Source organism: Xyrauchen texanus, chromosome 17 (genome assembly GCF_025860055.1).
Source record: "Xyrauchen texanus isolate HMW12.3.18 chromosome 17, RBS_HiC_50CHRs, whole genome shotgun sequence".
In the NCBI taxonomy this organism is placed as follows: domain Eukaryota; kingdom Metazoa; phylum Chordata; class Actinopteri; order Cypriniformes; family Catostomidae; genus Xyrauchen; species Xyrauchen texanus.
The window spans coordinates 44,656,696-44,678,559 of NC_068292.1; the positions used below are offsets into that span (position 1 = coordinate 44,656,696).

At 40.9% G+C, this 21,864-nt stretch overlaps 1 protein-coding gene across 1 annotated transcript in view; it reads right to left on the reverse strand.

Moving 5' to 3' along the window:
- The window catches only part of LOC127658073 (pituitary tumor-transforming gene 1 protein-interacting protein), a 33,613-nt gene that overhangs the window by 9,508 nt on the left and 2,241 nt on the right, over window positions 1-21,864 (reverse strand). The window contains 6 exon segments of the mRNA XM_052147173.1: window positions 8,137-8,183; window positions 10,446-10,511; window positions 16,593-16,701; window positions 19,784-19,801; window positions 19,804-19,855; window positions 19,857-19,892. Of these exon segments, the coding sequence (XP_052003133.1) occupies window positions 8,137-8,183; window positions 10,446-10,511; window positions 16,593-16,701; window positions 19,784-19,801; window positions 19,804-19,855; window positions 19,857-19,892 (328 nt within the window).

The following is a 21,864-nucleotide window of genomic DNA, read 5'->3' on the forward strand; positions in this document are numbered from 1 at the left end:
GAATAGAACAGTAGAGTAGAGTAGAATAGAACAGTAGAGTAGAATAGAACAGTAGAGTAGAATAGAATAGAACAGTAGAGTAGAATAGAACAGTAGAGTAGAATAGAACAGAACAGTAGAGTAGAATAGAACAGTAGAGTAGAGTAGAACAGTACAGTAGAATAGAACAGTACAGTAGAATAGAACAGTACAGTACAGTACAGTAGAATAGAACAGTAGAGTATAATAGAACAGTACAGTAGAGTAGAACAGAACAGTACAGTAGAGTAGAACAGAACAGTACAGTAGAGTAGAACAGAACAGTAGAATAGAACAGTAGAGTAGACTAGAACAGTAGAGTAGAATAGAACAGTAGAGTAGCATAGAACAGTAGAGTAGCATAGAACAGTAGAGTAGAATAGAATAGAACAGTAGAGTAGAACAGTACAGTAGAGTAGAATAGAACAGAACAGTAGAGTAGAACAGTAGAGTAGAACAGTAGAGTAGACTAGAACAGTAGAGTAGAATAGAACAGAACAGTAGAGTAGAATAGAACAGTACAGTAGAGTAGAACAGTAGAGTAGAATAGAACAGTACAGTAGAGTAGAACAGTAGAGTAGAATAGAACAGTACAGTAGAGTAGAACAGTAGAGTAGAATACAGTAGAGTAGACTAGAACAGTAGAGTAGAGTAGAATAGAACAGAACAGTAGAGTAGAATAGAACAGTACAGTAGAGTAGAACAGTAGAGTAGAATAGAACAGTACAGTAGAACAGTAGAGTAGAATAGAATAGAACAGTAGAGTAGAGTAGAGTAGAACAGTACAGTAGAATAGAACAGTACAGTACAGTAGAATAGAACAGTAGAGTATAATAGAACAGTACAGTAGAGTAGAACAGAACAGTACAGTAGAGTAGAACAGAACAGTACAGTAGAGTAGAACAGTAGAGTAGACTAGAACAGTAGAGTAGAATAGAACAGTAGAGTAGCATAGAACAGTAGAGTAGAATAGAATAGAACAGTAGAGTAGAACAGTACAGTAGAGTAGAATAGAACAGAACAGTAGAGTAGAACAGTAGAGTAGAACAGTAGAGTAGCATAGAACAGTAGAGTAGAATAGAATAGAACAGTAGAGTAGAACAGTACAGTAGAGTAGAATAGAACAGAACAGTAGAGTAGACTAGAACAGAACAGTAGAGTAGACTAGAACAGTACAGTAGAGTAGAACAGTAGAGTAGAATAGAACAGTACAGTAGAGTAGAACAGTAGAGTAGAATAGAATAGAACAGTAGAGTAGAACAGTACAGTAGAATAGAACAGTACAGTACAGTAGAATAGAACAGTAGAGTACAGTAGAATAGAACAGTAGAGTAGAATAGAACAGTACAGTAGAGTAGAACAGAACAGTAGAATAGAACAGTAGAGTAGAATAGAACAGTAGAGTAGAACAGTACAGTAGAGTAGAACAGTACAGTAGAATAGAACAGTACAGTACAGTAGAATAGAACAGTACAGTAGAATAGAACAGTACAGTAGAGTAGAAAAGAACAGTAGAATAGAACAGTAGAGTAGAATAGAACAGTACAGTAGAGTAGAATAGAACAGTAGAGTAGAACAGTAGAGTAGAATAGGAGAGTAAAATAGAGAATGGAAGAGTAGATCAGAAGAGTACAACAGAAAACAGTAGAATAGAATAGAACAGTAGAATAGAATTGAACAGAAGAGTAGAATAGGAGATTACAATAGAGAACAATAGAATAGAATAATGGAAGAGTAGATCAGAAGAGTACAATAGAAAACAGTAGAATAGAACAGAAGAATACAACAGTAGACTAGAACAGAGAATTGTACAGTAGAATAAGAGAGTACAATAGACAACAATAGAATTGAACAGAGAATGGAAGAATAGATTAGAAAACAGTAGAATAGAATAGAACAGAAGAGTAAAATAGGAGTACAATAGAATTGAAAATGGAGTAGATTAGAAGAGTACAATAGAAAACAGTAGAATAGAATAGAACAGTAGAGTAGAATAGGAGAGTAGAATGGAGAACAATAGAATAGAATAGAGAATGGAGGAGTAGATTAGAAGAGTACAATAGAAAACAGTAGAATAGAAAACAGTAGAATAGAATAGAACAGTAGAAGAGGAGAGTACAATAGAATAGAATAGAGAATGGAAGAGTAGATTAGAAGAGTACAATAGAAAACAGTAGAATAGAATAGAACAGTAGAATAAATTAGAATAGAACAGAATACAGCAAAGTAGAGTACAATAGAATGGTAGAGTACAATAGAGAACAATAGAATAGAATAGAGAATGGAAGAGTAGATCAGAAGAGTACAATAGAAAACAGTAGAATAGAATAGAACAGTAGAATAAAATAGAATAGAACAGAATACAGCAAACTAGAGTACAATAGAATGGTAGAGTACAATAGAGAACAATAGAATAGAAAAGAGAACGGAAGAGTAGATCAGAAGAGTACAATAGAAAACAGTAGAATAGAATAGAACAGTAGAATACAATAGAATAGAACAGAATACAGCAAAGTAGAGTACAATAGAATGGTAGAGTACAATAGAGAACAATAGAATAGAAAAGAACAGAACAGTAGAGTAGAATAGATGAGTACAATAGTGAACAGTACAATAGAATTGTAGAGTAGAATAGAATATATTACAGGGTACACAGTGCATTCAGACCCCTTCATTTTTTTCACATTTTGGCTCTTCACAAGTTCACTAAATGTGACACAGATCTGTTAATCGGATGATCATGTGAACAGACATTTTCAAATCCGATCCGAGACACTGTCCTTGAATTGTCCAGCCAGAGTCCGGACTTGAACTCAATTGGACATCTCTGGAGAGACCTGGAAATGACTGTCCACTGACGGTCCCCATCCAACCTGACAGAGCTGGAGAGGATCTGCAGAGAACGGCAGAAAACCCCCAAATCCATCAACCCAAAATGACTCGAGCCTGTAATCGCTGCCAAAGGTGCTGAGTTAAGGGTCTGAATACTTATGCCAATGTGATTTTTCAGTTATTTATTTTTAATACATTTGCAAAATAATCATTAATGGGTATGAAGTGTAGATTGTTGTGAAATAAAATCATTGAAAGTATTTTAGTTTATGGCTGCAACATTACAAAATGTGACAAAAATGAAGGGGTCTGAATACTTTCTGAATGCACATAGCACTGAACAGTGAACAATGGAATTGAGTACAAAAGGAGAGTAGAGTACAGAACAATACATTAGAACATATTAGGAGAATAAAGTAGAACAGAATGATTGAATAGAATAGAAGAGTAGAGTTGGTGAAACTAATGCATCTGATTTTATTGACGGGTGAAGCTGCGGTTTCCTCTCATTCAGGTCATTCTTACGCACGCACGCACGCACACACACACACACACACACACACACACACACACACCTCCTTCAGCTTCTCTCAAGGTCACATGTATTTGTGCTGGTCTTTGAGCAGCTGTGAGGGTTCGACCTCATGACCCCAGTCTTGCTTTTAAAGCTGCGGCTGTGTTTCTCTTTCACATGCTTCAGTGCAGTAATGCAGAGCTGCGATCAGACTGAAGCAGTGGGACTGAGTTTTACCACCACATCAATTACACCAGAGCTAATTAACACAAGAGAACTATCCCGCCTGACACCCTTTCACCCGTTACTGCACAAGAGTTTCTTTTATTTCCTCTCTCCTCAATCTGTAACGCCTAATTCCCAAAGCGCCCAAGTCCTCGTGGTGGCGTAGTGACTCGCCTCAATCCGCCTCCGCGTCTGAGACAGTCAATCCGCGCATCTCATCACGTGACTTGAGCATGTTACCGCGGAGACGTAGCACGTGTGGAGGCTTCACACTATTCTCCGCGACATCCACGCAAGCAAAATAATTCTAGAAAATTACAGTTTCATGACCAGTAACTATATATAGCCACTAATGTTTTACTTTTACCGCATAAACAGTTGCATTTGGGACCCGCTTACAGATACAAAAAGACAAACACTTTACTGTTACATGCTGAAACGTTGGTGTCTTATACTATCAATGTAAATAATCTTGATATGAGATTTGGAAAATAATTCAATGAGCAGCATTATTACTCTATAATATAGTATTTAATTAGAGAACAATAGAATTGAATGGTAAAGTAGAATAGATGGGTAAAATAGAAAACAGTAGAATAGAATACAACAAAGTGGCAGACATCTGCCTTTCCTATGAAGGAGGCGGGAGCTGGGAGAACCAATACAAGTGAGATGTTTATTGCATATACACTGTACAGTGTCACACAAGATGAGCCGTAGTTTGAAGAACATGGCAGCAGCTGAATCAAGCATTAGTGTGACCAGGATGATCAAAAACTGATCAATACAGATGACATGTTGACCATTATAGATACAACTCTATATGATGTACCGGAAGCACAACGTTAGTGAAAGACTTTTTGGCTACATCGGCAAAATCCAAGAATTAAATTACCGAGATGTGTTCAATAGAGTTGCAGAATCAAACAGATTTCAGTCACACCACTGCAGATCAATTACACCCGATTTACTCTGGACACACAATTATCTGGACCTCTCTGGACCGTTCAAATGTAACGCTCATTCGCTCAAATGTAACGCTCATTCGCTCAAATGTAACATTCATTCGCTCAAATGTAACGCTCAAATGTAACATTCATTCGTCTCAAATGTAACGCTCATTCATTCAAATGTAACGCTCATTCGTTCAAATGTAACGCTCATTCGCTCAAATGTAACATTCATTCGCTCAAATGTAACGTTCAAATGTAACGCTCATTCGCTCAAATGTAACGCTCATTCGCTCAAATGTAACATTCATTCGCTTCAAATGTAACGCTCATTCGCTCAAATGTAACGTTCAAATGTAACGCTTCATTCGCTCAAATGTAACGCTCATTCGCTCAAATGTAACGCTCATTCGCTCAAATGTAACGCTCAAATGTAACATTCATTCGCTCAAATGTAACGCTCAAATGTAACATTCATTCGCTCAAATTAGAGGTCTGACCGATTAATCGGCCGATTTTTTAATTTTTTACATAATCGCATCGGCCAATATCCAAGCATATCAAGCCGATTATTAGGCAGGCGCATCTGTGGGCAGCCTAGTGTTGTTGTGGAACACGTGTTCGACGCACGCTGCCCCTAGAGTCATTCTCCAGCAGAGTGAGCAGACCTCATCCAGTGCCTAAGGAAGGAGCTAAGTTCCTTGGAGAAAACAGTAAGGATTAAATTTGTATAACTTCTTTATATTTAATTAAAAACTTTTGATATGTTACTGCTAACTTCGAGAAAAAACGCGACAAATGCGATAGTTGACATGACGTTCGGCTACTTTGGATATTGATGTCGTAGTTGAAGTTGCATTATCACAGCAGAAGGGTTGCTATCATGTCACAATAAGTAAGCAAGAATTTTGCAATTACAGACAGTGAATCTGAGACTTTTATTTGTTCTGTTTGTGTGTCTTATATTTGAGAGGGTTGTCACTCAATGCAGAGAAATAAGTAATAAAATATACCAACGCACTATAGGCTATTGAAGGAGTGGCTTTGGTAAGCTCGGACGTTATCGGTTCTGCTGTCGGTACTGGAGAAATTAAGAAAATACATTCTTTATTGCTATAAAGAGAAAGTTATTTTATCTCGCCAGCCATTTCTATGTATAATAATATGAAACCATTTGTCTGTGATGCAATTTAGCTATTCGCAGTCAGAGAGAGAGAGAGAGAGAGAGAGAGAGAGAGAGAGAGAGAGAGAGAGCTCGCGCACAGCGAGCCCTGTTTAATGAGTGACAGAACTAAACCTTCAAACGTAGCCTGGTTTAGATCTGTGATTATTAGTCTGATTTTATTTTAGATTTCGCCTTCCAAAGATTATAAAAAGAATATTTATACATAAGCCGCATTCTGTTTAGCACAACTTTCTTCCCTTCACAGCGGTGCACTGACATTTCTCCCTAAAACTCAAACTTAACATCAGAATCAGCACGATCGGTGATTGTTGTAAAATACAGTCTAGCTACTGTTGCTAAATTGCGGGACGCGTTTAATAATAAAAAAAGCGCAAGAGATACCGTTCCCAAGGCGGCGCGCGCTCCGAAACACACCGCAGAGACAAGCAAAGTATAGGCTACTTTGGGTTTCATGCGTCTAAACGATCAACTGTACACAAAAATATGTCAAAACGACCGGCTTGGAGATTCACTTAAACACAGTTTATGTCTTAAATGGACGTAGTTATGGAAATAGTTGGGGAGAAAATATGGCGCATCAGGAGCCTATTAGACTCGGTCTTAAAGGGGAAGCATCCTAATAAACATGCTGACGATTGAGCCATTAGTATAACAAAAGGCAAAGAGAAAATCACTTACAGCTCTTGAATGAATAACTTCTGCATTAATAAGCATTAATCTATCTATGATAAACTATGCAGTGTTATTTTACAATTGATTACTTTATTAGATTTCTTTTTAGACCACACCTGAACAGTAATGTTAGTAGACCTTCCTGAAATTAAATCACTGTGCCTATATAACGTTTATCTTAGTTTAATATATATATATATATATATATATAAACAAAAAGAACCGTTAAGAATACCGTTAAAGTACCGGATCGATAAGCAGTATCGGTAAGATAGTAATACCATTAAAACCTTAACGATACCCATCCCTAGTTATGCCTGTGCTTCTCTTGGATGCTCTGAATATTGGATTACGTGTCTGGATTGCCCCTTAATTAAAGCTGCATTTGGATCTCAACCTTCGTGTCTCGGAGCAGTTCGTAACACCTGCTTTGTTTATTTAATATATTTGTTATACATTATTTATACAATATGCTTTTACATTATACATTTTTAATTTAAGTGTACAAGTGCAGATTGGTCAAGTGTTCAATAAATGTATTTGTTGAGAAATGTTGTCTATCTTAAGTAATTATTTGTGTTACATTTTCAAATAAAAGGTTCAAATAAGAGGTTAAAAACAAGCACATATCGGCCAAAATAAATCGGCCGACCCGGATTTCAAAAGATCGGCATCGGCCTGAAAAAAACAATATCGGTCGACCTCTAGTTCAAATGTAACATTAATTCGTTCAAATGTAACGTTCAAATGTAACGTTCAAATGTAACGTTCATTCGTTCAAATATAACATTGATTCGTTCAAATGTAACGTTCAAATGTAACGTTCATTCGTTCAAATGTAACGTTCATTCGTTCAAATGTAACGTTCATTCGTTGAAATGTAACGTTCAAATGTAACGTTCAAATGTAACGTTCATTCGTTCAAATGTAACGTTCATTCGTTCAAATGTAACGTTCATTCGTTCAAATGTAACGTTCAAATGTAACATTCAAATGTAACATTCAAATGTAACATTCAAATGTAACATTCAAATGTAACATTCAAATGTAACGTCCATTCGTTCAAATGTAACGTCCATTCGTTCAAATGTAACGTTCAAATGTAACATTCAAATGTAACATTCAAATGTAACATTCAAATGTAACATTCAAATGTAACATTCAAATGTAACATTCAAATGTAACATTCAAATGTAACATTCAAATGTAACGTCCATTCGTTCAAATGTAACGTCCATTCGTTCAAATGTAACGTTCAAATGTAACGTTCATTCGTTCAAATGTAACGTTCATTCGTTCAAATGTAACGTTCAAATGTAACGTTCAAATGTAACGTTCAAATGTAACGTTCAAATGTAACGTTCATTCATTCAAATGTAACGTTCATTCATTCAAATGTAACGTTCATTCGTTCAAATATAACGTTCAAATGTAACGTTCATTCGTTCAAATGTAACGTTCATTCGTTCAAATGTAACGTTCATTCGTTCAAATGTAACGTTCATTCATTCAAATGTAACATTCAAATGTAACGTTCAAATGTAACGTTCAAATGTAACGTTCAAATGTAACGTTCAAATGTAACGTTCATTTGTTCAAATGTGTGAATAGTGAAGGAGCAGCAGTGATGAAGTGTCCAGCATAATGAACCAAATCTACACAAACAACCTCAAATGCATAACTTTATTTGTTGTCACTCAAAGGGGAGACCGAGTCTACTCAGGGTTTACATCACTCACCATACTTCTTGCGGATCTCATCATGTTTCGTCTTCCTCTCAGCCCTCCTGCAAGAGAAAATAATCTGAAGTAAGTGACAGATTAAAGCGCATACGCATCATTCTATTTTTGTTATTTTTGTTTTTAAGAAACACTGAACTTCAATGCACATGAATCTTCGTTTAACACCCTGAGGGGCCGTTCTCTCAGCAGGACGTTTTCTTGTGTTCTAACGCAGCTGGACGGCTCTCTAAACTCATTTTACTTTTCAAAGACATCGGCCTGTTTTCACTTGTCAATACTTGGTGACAAAAATACGGTTTACCCACGCCGCATCCTAACAAGCAGCACATGATTGATGGTGGGATCGAGTCTTTGTTTAAACCCACATGCCTTCACACACTCCCAGTGGGGCATCATAAACTCGGGCAGTGGTGTTTTATGGGTGTGTGACATATGAACGGTGGTGAACGACACCGCTCGCTCCATAAAGACGATTAGGCGAGCTGTGGGCCTCCATACAAACCCCTTCATATCAGCACAAAAGAGACGAGCCGCTGATCTGTGAACGATCAGAGTTAGTGAAGACACTGAGAGCTGTTCACCATCTGTTACAGCCTTTATCTCCCAAACAGAGCTCATAAATGTGCTTTTAGACAGCTGTACTCACACTACACACTGGAGATTCTACAAAACTAATGAACTTCTGAAAAATTTCACTTTTAAAACATTTTAAATAAGGATACAATTGTTCGAGAGAGACAATAGAAAGTTTGAAATTACAACATTCCACCCTTTAAAACATATTTTATTTAAAAATATGATGTACATACTTTGTGAAGCATTTTCAGTGTAGTGTCAGTAAAGCACTATTTAAATGTAACATTCATTCATTCAAATGTAACATTCGTTCATTCATTCATCTGTAACACTCATTCATTCAAATGCAACATTCATTCATTAGTTTGTTCAAATGCAACATTCATTCATTAGTTCGTTCAAATGCAACATTCATTCATTAGTTCGTTCAAATGCAACATTCATTCACTCATTCAAATGCAACATTCACTCAAATGCAACATTCACTCAAATGCAACATTCACTCACTCACTCAAATGCAACATTCATTCATTCAAATGCAACATTCATTCACTCATTCAAATGCAACATTCACTCAAATGCAACATTCATTCATTCAAATGCAACATTCACTCACTCACTCACTCAAATGCAACATTCACTCACTCACTCACTCAAATGCAACATTCACTCACTCACTCACTCAAATGCAACATTCACTCACTCACTCACTCAAATGCAACATTCACTCACTCACTCACTCACTCACTCAAATGCAACATTCACTCACTCACTCACTCAAATGCAACATTCACTCACTCACTCACTCACTCAAATGCAACATTCACTCAAATGCAACATTCACTCACTCACTCAAATGCAACATTCACTCACTCACTCAAATGCAACATTCACTCATTCACTCACTCAAATGCAACATTCATTCATATGCAACATTCATTCACTCATTCAAATGCAACATTCACTCACTCACTCAAATGCAACATTCACTCACTCACTCAAATGCAACATTCACTCATTCACTCACTCAAATGCAACATTCATTCATATGCAACATTCATTCACTCATTCAAATGCAACATTCACTCACTCACTCAAATGCAACATTCACTCACTCACTCAAATGCAACATTCATTCATTCAAATGCAACATTCATTCACTCATTCAAATGCAACATTCACTCAAATGCAACATTCATTCATTCAAATGCAACATTCACTCACTCACTCACTCAAATGCAACATTCACTCACTCACTCACTCAAATGCAACATTCACTCACTCACTCACTCACTCAAATGCAACATTCACTCACTCACTCACTCAAATGCAACATTCACTCAAATGCAACATTCACTCAAATGCAACATTCACTCACTCATTCAAATGTAACATTCATTCACTCACTCAAATGCAACATTCGCTCAAATGCAACATTCACTAAAATGCAACATTCACTCACTGATTCAAATGCAACATTCATTCACTCAAATGTAACATTCATATTAGAATACAGAAAAGTTCAGACTGTACAGAACAGAAACACTAAATGCAGCTGAGCTCATTTTAAATGAATACACTGCATTAAATGCAACTTTGGTCACGCTGATCTGACCTGTGGATATAAACATCTGGTGTACTACAAGAACTATAAATAGCCATGTTTCAAGGTTCTTCAGCTGCGGGTCACCTGCAGTGATTAAAACAATTCTGATGATGAAGTTTCTCACCGTTCATCAGCACGCTGTGTGATCTCCTCTCGTCTCCTGGTAAACTGCTCATCCTCACGATCAACACTAAAGCAACAAACATAATCATGAAGTATTTACACACCATAATAGTAGTTGTACTACTGTTACATAAAAATATATTGAAGGGTTATTATTTTTTTTTCAATTCGTATTCGACAGTTTAATTTCTTTTCTTCATTCAAATTTTCAACATTGCATTATTATTATTAAATGAAGAGCTTTTTTACAACATCCAGATTTTTTCCATAGATGTGAGATATTGCTTTGATACATTATTGCTAATATTATTATTATTTAATTGCATTAAACATGATCTTTTTACCATTTTATGCATTTATTTAAATCAAGCTTTTGTTTTGGCGTTTCTGTGTTTTTTTGATGGTAGTCGCACCTCCGAAAAAATGTAATTCAATAATTTTATTGTCTGTATGTGCTGCACGCTTCAGAACGCTCACTGCCATCTATAACACACATACAAAGCACACGTGATGATCACAATGAGGTGTTCTCAGCATAAGAGCGGCTGCTTCACACATTCATTTTGAAGCATGCAGCACATGCAGATTATATATTTAATTAAATCGCAACCTTTTGCAGTTTAAAAATCACACTTGGACATATCTAGATTCCATGACATTCCACTTCAGTGATTCAATCCTTGTTTTCCTCATCGTGGAGATCATAGGGTCATCCAATTATTCAAATGTAACATTCATTAATTCATTCATTCACATGTAACATTCATTCACATGTAGCATTCATTCATTCATTCACATGTAACATTCATTCATATGTATCATTCATTCACATGTATCATTCATTCATTCATATGTAACAATCATTCACATGTAACATTCATTCATTCACATGTATCATTCATTCATTCATTCACATGTATCATTCATTCATTCACCTGTAACATTCATTCATTCATTCATTCACATGTAACATTCATTCATTCACATGTAACATTCATTCATTCACATGTAGCATTCATTCAATCACATGTATCATTCATTCATTCATTCACATGTAACATTCATTCATATGTATCATTCATTCACATGTATCATTCATTCATTCATATGTAACAATCATTCACATGTAACATTCATTCATTCACATGTATCATTCATTCATTCATTCACATGTATCATTCATTCATTCACCTGTAACATTCATTCATTCATTCATTCACATGTAACATTCATTCATTCACATGTAACATTCATTCATTCACATGTATCATTCATTCAATCACATGTATCATTCATTCATTCATTCACATGTATCATTCATTCATTCACCTGTAACATTCATTCATTCATTCATTCATTCACATGTAACATTCATTCATTCACATGTAACATTCATTCATTCACATGTAGCATTCATTCATTCACATGTAACATTCATTCATTCACATGTATCATTCATTCACATGTAACATTAATTTAAATGAAACGTTTGTTCGTCCAAATGTAACGTTCGTTCGCACACATGTAACGTTCATTCGTTCGCACACATGTAACGTTTGTTTGTACACATGTAACGTTCATTCGTTCGCGCACATGTAGCGTTCATTCGTTCGCGCACATGTAGCGTTCATTCGTTCGCGCACATGTAACGTTCATTCGTTCGTGCACATGTAACGTCCATTCGTTCGTGCACATGTAACATTTGTTCGTGCACATGTAACATTTGTTCGTGCACATGTAACATTTGTTCGTGCACATGTAACATTTGTTCGTGCACATGTAACATTTGTTTGTGCACATGTAACATTCATATTAAAATACAGAAAAGTTCCAAATCACCCAAATGTCTTTGAAGATTTCGTTCGCACACACGTAACATTCGTTCGTACACGCGTAACATTCGTTCGCACACGCGTAACTTTTGTTCCGATCGTTGAATTATTGAAAATTAATTTACAAACAGAGGTGGAAAGGAAGCATCACCATGCCATCACCACAGGGTGTGAATTCATTTTCAAAGAAATTCTGCGGTTCGAACGCCGCCGTAGTCTGACGCTTACAATTCATGAATGGAAAACTGCATTGCACAATTCCAGGTTTACCAGGATGCGTGGGAACTCTGCATAATGAACTATATTACCTAGCAGAACAATCGTTTATTTTTTACTCTTTAGTAATAATAATAAAGATATTAATTGTATTGAACATTTACCGTAATTTCCGGACTATAAGCCGCAACTTTTTTCCCACACTTTGAACCTCGCGGCTTATACAATGACGCGGATAATATATGGATTTTTCCCGCTTTTCAAAAAAAAAAAAAAACATTCTGTGACGTGCTCAGTTTTTTGGCGGTGTGAAGCTTTCATTAGACCAATGAAATTGCCGAACGAGTTAAGGTCAAAACAACTTTTTTTGTTTACTGTTTAGATTAAATCGAGTGCGCTCAAACTTCCCATCATTCTGATTACGGTAGTCATTTTGTCACCCTCATCATGGCAAAGACATGGAGAAACGCATATGATGCTGCTTTCAAGTTGAAGGCGATTGATCTGGCTGTTGGAAAAGGAAATAGAGCTGCTGCACGGGAGCTTGGTCTTAATGAGTCGATGATAAGATGCTGGAAACAGCAGCGTGAGGAATTGACTCAGTGCAAAAAGACAACTAAATCTGAGGCTATTCAACTCCGACACCGAAGGAGATGACTTCAGTGGTTTCAGTGCACAGGAGGAGGAAGATAGTGACCAATGACTTTCTTGGTAGGCTACTGTTTACTGCAAATGTTTAATTACAAGCCGTGTGTGGCAGCGGGGGCGTGGTCAAGCGCCCGTCCGGGAGAGAAAAGCTGTAAGGCGCTTACACCTGCGCTAAATTATGTCTAACACCGGTGTCTAATTTCAAGTGCCCTGCTTCACGTGTCCTTCTTGGGAAACTGTCACACGGGCACCAGTGTGACAGTTTTCAGCAGGGCACTTGACGTTCCAGGTAAGGCTTTTAATGGCCACAGCAATGTTTACAATCAATTTTATAAAGTTTCTCAATTCTTCTATGCACCAACACTAGACTGACGTGTGTCACTCTCTCAGCTCTGTGGCTGCTGCCTTTTTATGCCGCTCTCCCCATGCTTACTGAAATTAGACACCGGTGTTAGGCATAATTTAGCTCAGGTGTAAGCGCCCTTACCGCTTTTCTCTCCCGGACGGGCGCTTGACCACGCCCCCGCTGCCACACCGTGTTTCGTTAAAGCCTGAGTAAAGTTCATTTGTTTCAATGTACCGGTAGGCACCTGCGGCTTATAGACAGGTGCGGCTTATTTATGTTTAAAATAATATTTTATTTAAAAATCAGTGGGTGCGGCTTATATTCATGTGCGCTCAATAGTCCGGAAATTATGGTAATGTCTTTTTTTTTAAATTGCAATTGCTGCCATTTCATAAAAGCAATAAGCCACTCCAGTCCGTGTGTTATGAGGGATTTTAGGCCCTCTGTTTTGAGTTTTTGAGGTTGCTTTTGTACAATCAGTTTTAAATCATCATTGAAACTGAAACACAGAAGTTAAAGATCCCCTTTGATGTATAAATGACAATAAAGCATCATTTTTACACAAGAAAGGTCTTTTGTGAGGAGAATAAAAAGTGAAACTGCAGCATGGCTCAATGCAAAACAGGAAGTGACAAGCCATTTTAATTATCACCGTTAAAGCAACAAAAAAAAGTAAAATCACTGTAACACATGGCCTCGAGTAGCCTACTGCTTTTATAAAATGACAGTAACATGATTGAATGTTACATGATTGAGTGCCATGTGTAGTGCGCCGTCTGTAGAGCGCAGTGTGTAGTATGCAGTGTGTAGTGCGCCGTCTGTAGAGCACCGTGTGTAGTGCGCTGTCTGTAGAGCGCAGTGTGTAGTGCGCCGTCTGTAGAGCGCAGTGTGTAGTGCGCCGTCTGTAGAGCGCAGTGTGTAGTCGCCGTGTGTAGAGCGCAGTGTGTAGTGCGCCGTCTGTAGAGCGCAGTGTGTAGTGCGCCGTCTGTAGAGCGCAGTGTGTAGTGCGCCGTCTGTAGAGCGCAGTGTGTAGTGCGCTGTCTGTAGAGCGCAGTGTGTAGTGCGCCGTCTGTAGAGCGCAGTGTGTAGTGCGCCGTCTGTAGAGCACCGTGTGTAGTGCGCTGTCTGTAGAGCGCAGTGTGTAGTGCGCCGTCTGTAGAGCGCAGTGTGTAGTGCGCCGTCTGTAGAGCGCAGTGTGTAGTCGCGCCGTCTGTAGAGCGCAGTGTGTAGTCGCGCCGTCTGTAGAGCACCGTGTGTAGTGCGCTGTCTGTAGAGCGCAGTGTGTAGTGCGCCGTCTGTAGAGCGCAGTGTGTAGTGCGCCGTCTGTAGAGCGCAGTGTGTAGTGCGCCGTGTGTAGAGCGCAGTGTGTAGTGCGCCGTCTGTAGAGCGCAGTGTGTAGTGCGCCGTCTGTAGAGCGCAGTGTGTAGTGCGCCGTCTGTAGAGCGCAGTGTGTAGTGCGCCGTCTGTAGAGCGCAGTGTGTAGTCGCGCCGTCTGTAGAGCGCAGTGTGTAGTGCGCCCGTCTGTAGAGCGCAGTGTGTAGTCGCGCCGTGTGTAGAGCGCAGTGTGTAGTGTGCCGTGTGTAGAGCGCAGTGTGTAGTGCGCCGTCTGTAGAGCGCAGTGTGTAGTGCGCCGTCTGTAGAGCGCAGTGTGTAGTGCGCCGTCTGTAGTGTGCGCCGTCTGTAGAGCGCTGTGTGTAGTGCGCAGTGTGTAGTGTGCAGTGTGTAGTATGCAGTGCGCCGTCTGTAGAGCGCAGTGTGTAGTGTGCGCCGTCTGTAGAGCGCTGTGCATAGTATGCAGTGTGTAGTGTGCGCCGTCTGTAGAGCGCCGTGTGTAGTATGCACTGGGTGGCGTGCGTCGTCTGTAGAGCGCCGTGTGTAGTATGCAGTGTGCGCCGTCTGTAGAGCGCCGTGTGTAGTATGCAGTGTGTGCCGTCTGTAGAGCGCTGTGCATAGTATGCAGTGTGTAGTGTGCGCCGTCTGTAGAGCACCGTGTGTAGTATGCAGTGTGCGCTATCTGTAGAGTGCCGTGCATAGTATGCAGTGTGTAGTGTGCGCCGTCTGTAGAGGGCAGTGTGTAGTATGCAGTGTCGCCATCTGTAGAGCACCGTGTGTAGTATGCAGTGTGTAGTGTCGCGCCGTCTGTAGAGCACCGTGTGTAGTATGCAGTGTGCGCCATCTGTAGAGCGCCGTGCGTAGTATGCAGTGTCGCGCCGTCTGTAGAGCACCGTGCGTAGTATGCAGTGTGCGCCGCCTGTAGAGCGCCGTGCGTAGTATGCAGTGTGCGCCGTCTGTAGAGCGCCGTGCGTAGTATGCAGTGTGTGCCGCCTGTAGAGGGCAGTGTGTAGTATGCAGTGTCGCGCCGCCTGTAGAGCACCGCGCGTAGTATGCAGTGTCGCGCCGTCTGTAGAGCGCCGTGCGTAGTATGCAGTGTGTGCCGTCTGTAGAGCACCGTGCGTAGTATGCAGTGTGTAGTGTGCGCCGCCTGTAGAGCGCCGTGCGTAGTATGCAGTGTGTAGTGTCGCCGCCTGTAGAGTGCCGTCGCGTAGTATGCAGTGTGTGCCGTCTGTAGAGCACCGTCGCGTAGTATGCAGTGTGTAGTGTGCGCCGCCTGTAGAGCGCCGTGCGTAGTATGCAGTGTGTAGTGTGCGCCGCCTGTAGAGCACCGTGCGTAGTATGCAGTGTGTAGTGTGCGCCGTCTGTAGAGCACCGTGCGTAGTATGCAGTGTGTAGTGTGCGCCGTCTGTAGAGCACCGTGCGTAGTATGCAGTGTGTAGTGTGCGCCGTCTGTAGAGCACCGTGCGTAGTATGCAGTGTGTAGTGTGCGCCGTCTGTAGAGCACCGTGCATAGTATGCAGTGTGCGCCATCTGTAGAGCGCCGTGGCGTAGTATGCAGTGTCGCGCCGCCTGTAGAGCGCCGTGCGTAGTATGCAGTGTGCGCCGTCTGTAGAGCGCCGTGCGTAGTGTGCAGTGTGCGCCGTCTGTAGAGCGCCGCGCGTAGTATGCAGTGTGCGCCGCCTGTAGAGCGCCGTGCGTAGTATGCAGTGTGCGCCATCTGTAGAGCCGCCGCGTAGTATGCAGTGTGCGCCGTGGTGTAGAGTGTACTCACCGGGTTGATCGGTTGCATTTACAGCAGCAGCAGCAGCAGCACACAGCGATGGCCAACAGCAGCACTCCACACAACACCGCAATGGCGATGATCAACGCTTCAAAATTCACTGTCGTGAAACATACAAAAACAAAACATCACAAATCAACACTTACATTTTATTCATATGGCTGAACACATTTTTCCAAAGCTGACTTCCAGTGCTTCAGAATTCCAGCTATGCATTTAATCAATAATTGTGTTCTCGATGAATCATACCCAAGGTTTTGACGCTGCTAGCTGAACTATAGGAAACTCTACTAACGCCTACAGATGAAATGGTAAATGTCCTGCACTTATATAGTGCTTTTTTAGCCTTAGCGGTATACTGTGACTCATTCACCCATTCAAACACACATACACCAATGATAGAGCTGCCATGCAAGCTGCTAGTGTGCCAGCTTGGGGTTCAGTGTCTTGCCCAAGGACACTTCGGCATGTGGAGTCATGTGGGCCGGGAATCAAACCAACAACCCTGTGATTAGTGGCCGACCCGCTCTACCACCCGCTGTACCACCTGAGCCACAGCCGCCCCTGATGCCTTTAGTCACTGCTGCCACCTACTGAACGTTCACTGATAGTTCACTGATATTCACAGAAACAGCATTTCTACTTAGTCCAACTTATTTACACCTTTAAAAATTAAACAGTCGAGTACAGTGAAAATGTTATTTTTTTTTTTCGATCTTGAATGTACTTTAGATAAAAGATTGTGCCAGGTGAATAAATGTGTAATAAACATTTGGGGGTATCAGTTTACAACGTTACAAAATTTACGACGCTTCTCCTAAACAGATGAAAGTCAATCTGATGGGCTTATAAAACCGTCTGGGTGTTTATAGGTAACAGTGACTCACTATAAAAACGTCCTGGTGATTGCTTATTTGGAAATGAAAGTGAAATAATACAGGTGAATCTCACGAAACCATGCAAACAATCGTAACGATCCTAAAAACTGTTTTAACCCTTTAATCAATCAATCAATAAAAGTTCCTCAGAGGTCCTTAGAGGACAAAAGTGTCCGCGTCAAAAAGCGTCCTGATCAGTTCTGATCATAACTACCAAATATTCATTAATTTTCTGGATTTTAACCCTTTAAAGGCCTGTTTGTTTACATAATGCCATTGTTGTTTTTTTTTACACACACACACTTGTATCTACATCATGTATTCAGTTGTCCTGCAGGTCTCTATAATACAGTAAACAGTGAATACACACACACACACACACACACACACACACACACACACTTGTATCTACATCATGTATTCAGTTGTCCTGCAGGTCTCTATAATACAGTAAACAGTGAATACACACACACACACACACACACACACACACACACACACACTTGTATCTACATCATGTATTCAGTTGTCCTGCAGGTCTCTATAATACAGTAAACAGAGAATACACACATACACACACACACACACACACACACACACACACACACACACTTGTATCTGCATCATGTGTTCAGTTGTCCTGCAGGTCTCTATAATACAGTAAACAGAGAATACACACACACACACACACACACACACACACACACACACACACACACTTGTATCTGCATCATGTGTTCAGTTGTCCTGCAGGTCTCTATAATACAGTAAACAGTGAATACACACACACACACACACACACACACACACACACACACACACACACTTGTATCTACATCATGTATTCAGTTGTCCTGCAGGTCTCTATAATACAGTAAACAGTGAATACACACACACACACACACACACACACACACACACACACTTGTATCTACATCATGTATTCAGTTGTCCTGCAGGTCTCTATAATACAGTAAACAGTGAATACACACATACACTTGTATCTGCATCATGTGTTCAGTTGTCCTGCAGGTCTCTATAATACAGTAAACAGTGAATACACACACACACACACACACACACACACACACACACACACACACACACACACACACACACACTTGTATCTACATCATGTATTCAGTTGTCCTGCAGGTCTCTATAATACAGTAAACAGTGAATACACACACACACACACACACACACACACACACACACACTTGTATCTGCATCATGTATTCAGTTGTCCTGCAGGTCTCTATAATACAGTAAACAGTGAATAGGGGAAAAGTTTGTATTTGCTCCACAGGATTAATATGAGTGAAATGGCGCCATCTGGTGGAAAATATTATAAATGTCATTTTTGAAGCCAGAGCTCCAGAATGAAAGTATAATATCATAAAATTCACATTTTATGCTTTAATGTCCCTGGGATCAAATATTGCCGTTTTAATGGGTTTCAATGGGGACATTTTTGTCCTGAAGGTCCCGAGTGTGACTCTTGTGTGTGTGCTATAGATAGGAACTGAGGTTGAAATATCACAATTCCCCCAAAAATACACCCCTTTGGCAAGATGTACGCCGTTTGCATTAACACAGACAAAATGATCAAAAAAAACAAACATGAAAAAGACAAAAATGTCCAGAAGGTCACACGAGGGTTAATTGTCTTCATGCTAAATAAAAAGGTCTTATTTGTTCTCAGCTCGAAATATGAGCAGCACGTGTTTTTTATTGACATTCATTTCCAAAAAATCATCACGGGACATTTCTAGAGAGTATAAACACGTACAGGGTCATATAAACCCATCGGGTGGACTTTTGTCTATTAAGATACGTGTTGTTGTACACCAGAAACTGATAATCAGAGCTGCCACACGTCAACCAGAGAAACGCCTGACGCGCTTGATTGCGTTTATAAGCCACATAGTAAAACAGGAACAACTGTGTGATTTGATTTCATTCTGGACAGTAAAAATAATGTGGTTCAGTTATAGAATAACTCTGTAATTTTACAGAAGTTGAACAGGGGATTTCCAACCCTAAACCAAAGTCTCCAACCTCACAAACAATGTGCCATTACTTCCATATTCTCACCAGATGTCTTCATAACACACAACCGACCATGTCACAATGTGTCTCTTCATAGAGGATTGTCCTCCAAAAATAGAAATCTTAAAGAGGTCATTGTGCAAATAAACACAACATTTAGAAATGACTGTTAAGCAATGCAATGGATGTGTGTTGCATCAAATGTGAACACAAACAAACAAGGTACAACAGTTAGGCCAAGAGGTTACTCACGCCAGCAAACCCCCCAGCAGCCTGAGAGAGTTTACACACGGATGATGGAGGAATCACATATGACACGGGATACTTCGGAGCAGATGTTGTTGGTGAGACACCACAAACACTGTTGGAAAGAAAACATCGACACTATTATTCCAATGCAATAATGCACAAAGTCAAGACATCAAAACGCTTTCATATATGTAAATAAAGTGTGCGCTGGGTCATTCCTCTAATGCAGGTCAATACACAGTGTGTCCCCATCATACGTGTCTTTATAAATTGGATAAAATATTAAACTTAATTTAAACATTTGCAAATAGGTTATAACACAATAGCAAGTTTCAGTTTATGCATTCATCTGAAAAAAAAAAAAGCACACCGATAAAACAAAATACTAGTTAGTTCCGGTCCTCGAATCTGATTGGACGAGAGACGTCAGTGAGCACTGATGGTGTGACATCATCAGCACTGGGACGCTTCACTGTGTGTGTGTGTGTCACTCCGCTTGTGTTCGTGCTGTTCTAAACTAAAGTGTAAGAGTAGTGCATGTGTTACTGGCTTTATTTTTGCAATTGCATATGTTAGCCAGCAGGTGGCGGCAAAAGATCATTTTTGTGTGTGATATGAGCCAGTTGGTGACGTAAAGTGAATCTGTAGGTCATTGTTTACATAGAACAGCTCTGTGAGTTTCAACATTGGATACATACTGTTTAAAATGGCATCGCTGTTTCTACAGTGAATGACATTTGCACACTGGCTACCCCGAAATAGTGAGGAATACCCCCGCTTGGATGTCTATTTTCCACTGAGAAAACTGACCTTCAGAAAGCTGACAGCATCTCTGATTGGGTGTAAACAGGTGATCACACACGCTCGCTCTCACTCACACACACACACACACACACTCACTCACGCACTCTCACAGACACACTCTCACAGACACACACACACACACACTCACGCACTCTCACAGACGCACTCTCACAGACACACACACACACTCACTCACGCACTCTCACAGACACACTCTCACAGACACACACACACACACTCACTCACGCACTCTCACTCACGCACTCTCACAGACACACTCTCACAGACACACACACACACACTCACTCACGCACTCTCACAGACACACTCTCACAGACGCACACACACACTCACTCACGCACTCTCACTCACGCACTCTCACAGACACACTCTCACAGACACACACACACACACTCACTCACGCACTCTCACAGACACACTCTCACAGACGCACACACACACTCACTCACGCACTCTCACTCACGCACTCTCACAGACACACTCTCACAGACACACACACGCACTCTCACTCACGCACTCTCACAGACGCACACACACACGCACTCTCACAGACGCACACACACACACACACTCACGCACTCTCACAGACGCACACACACACACACACTCACGCACTCTCACAGACGCACACACACACACACACTCACGCACTCTCACAGACGCACTCTCACAGACGCACACTCACGCACTCTCACTCACGCACTCTCACTCACGCACTCTCACTCACGCACTCTCACTCACGCACTCTCACTCACGCACTCTCACTCACGCACTCTCACTCACGCACTCTCACTCACGCACTCTCACAGACGCACTCTCACTCACGCACTCTCACTCACCACGCACTCTCACTCACGCACTCTCACTCACGCACTCTCACACACGCACTCTCACTCACGCACTCTCACTCACGCACTCTCACTCCACGCACTCTCACTCACGCGACTCTCACTCACGCACTCTCACTCACGCACTCTCACTCACGCACTCTCACCGCACTCTCACTCACGCACTCTCACTCACGCACTCTCACTCACGCACTCTCACTCCACGCACTCTCACTCACGCACTCTCACTCACGCACTCACTCACTCGCGCACTCTCACTCCACGCGACTCTCACTCACGCACTCTCACTCCACGCACTCTCACTCACGCACTCTCACTCACGCACTCTCACTCACGCGCACTCTCACTCACGCGCACTCTCACTCACGCACTCTCACTCACGCACTCTCACTCACGCACTCTCACTCACGC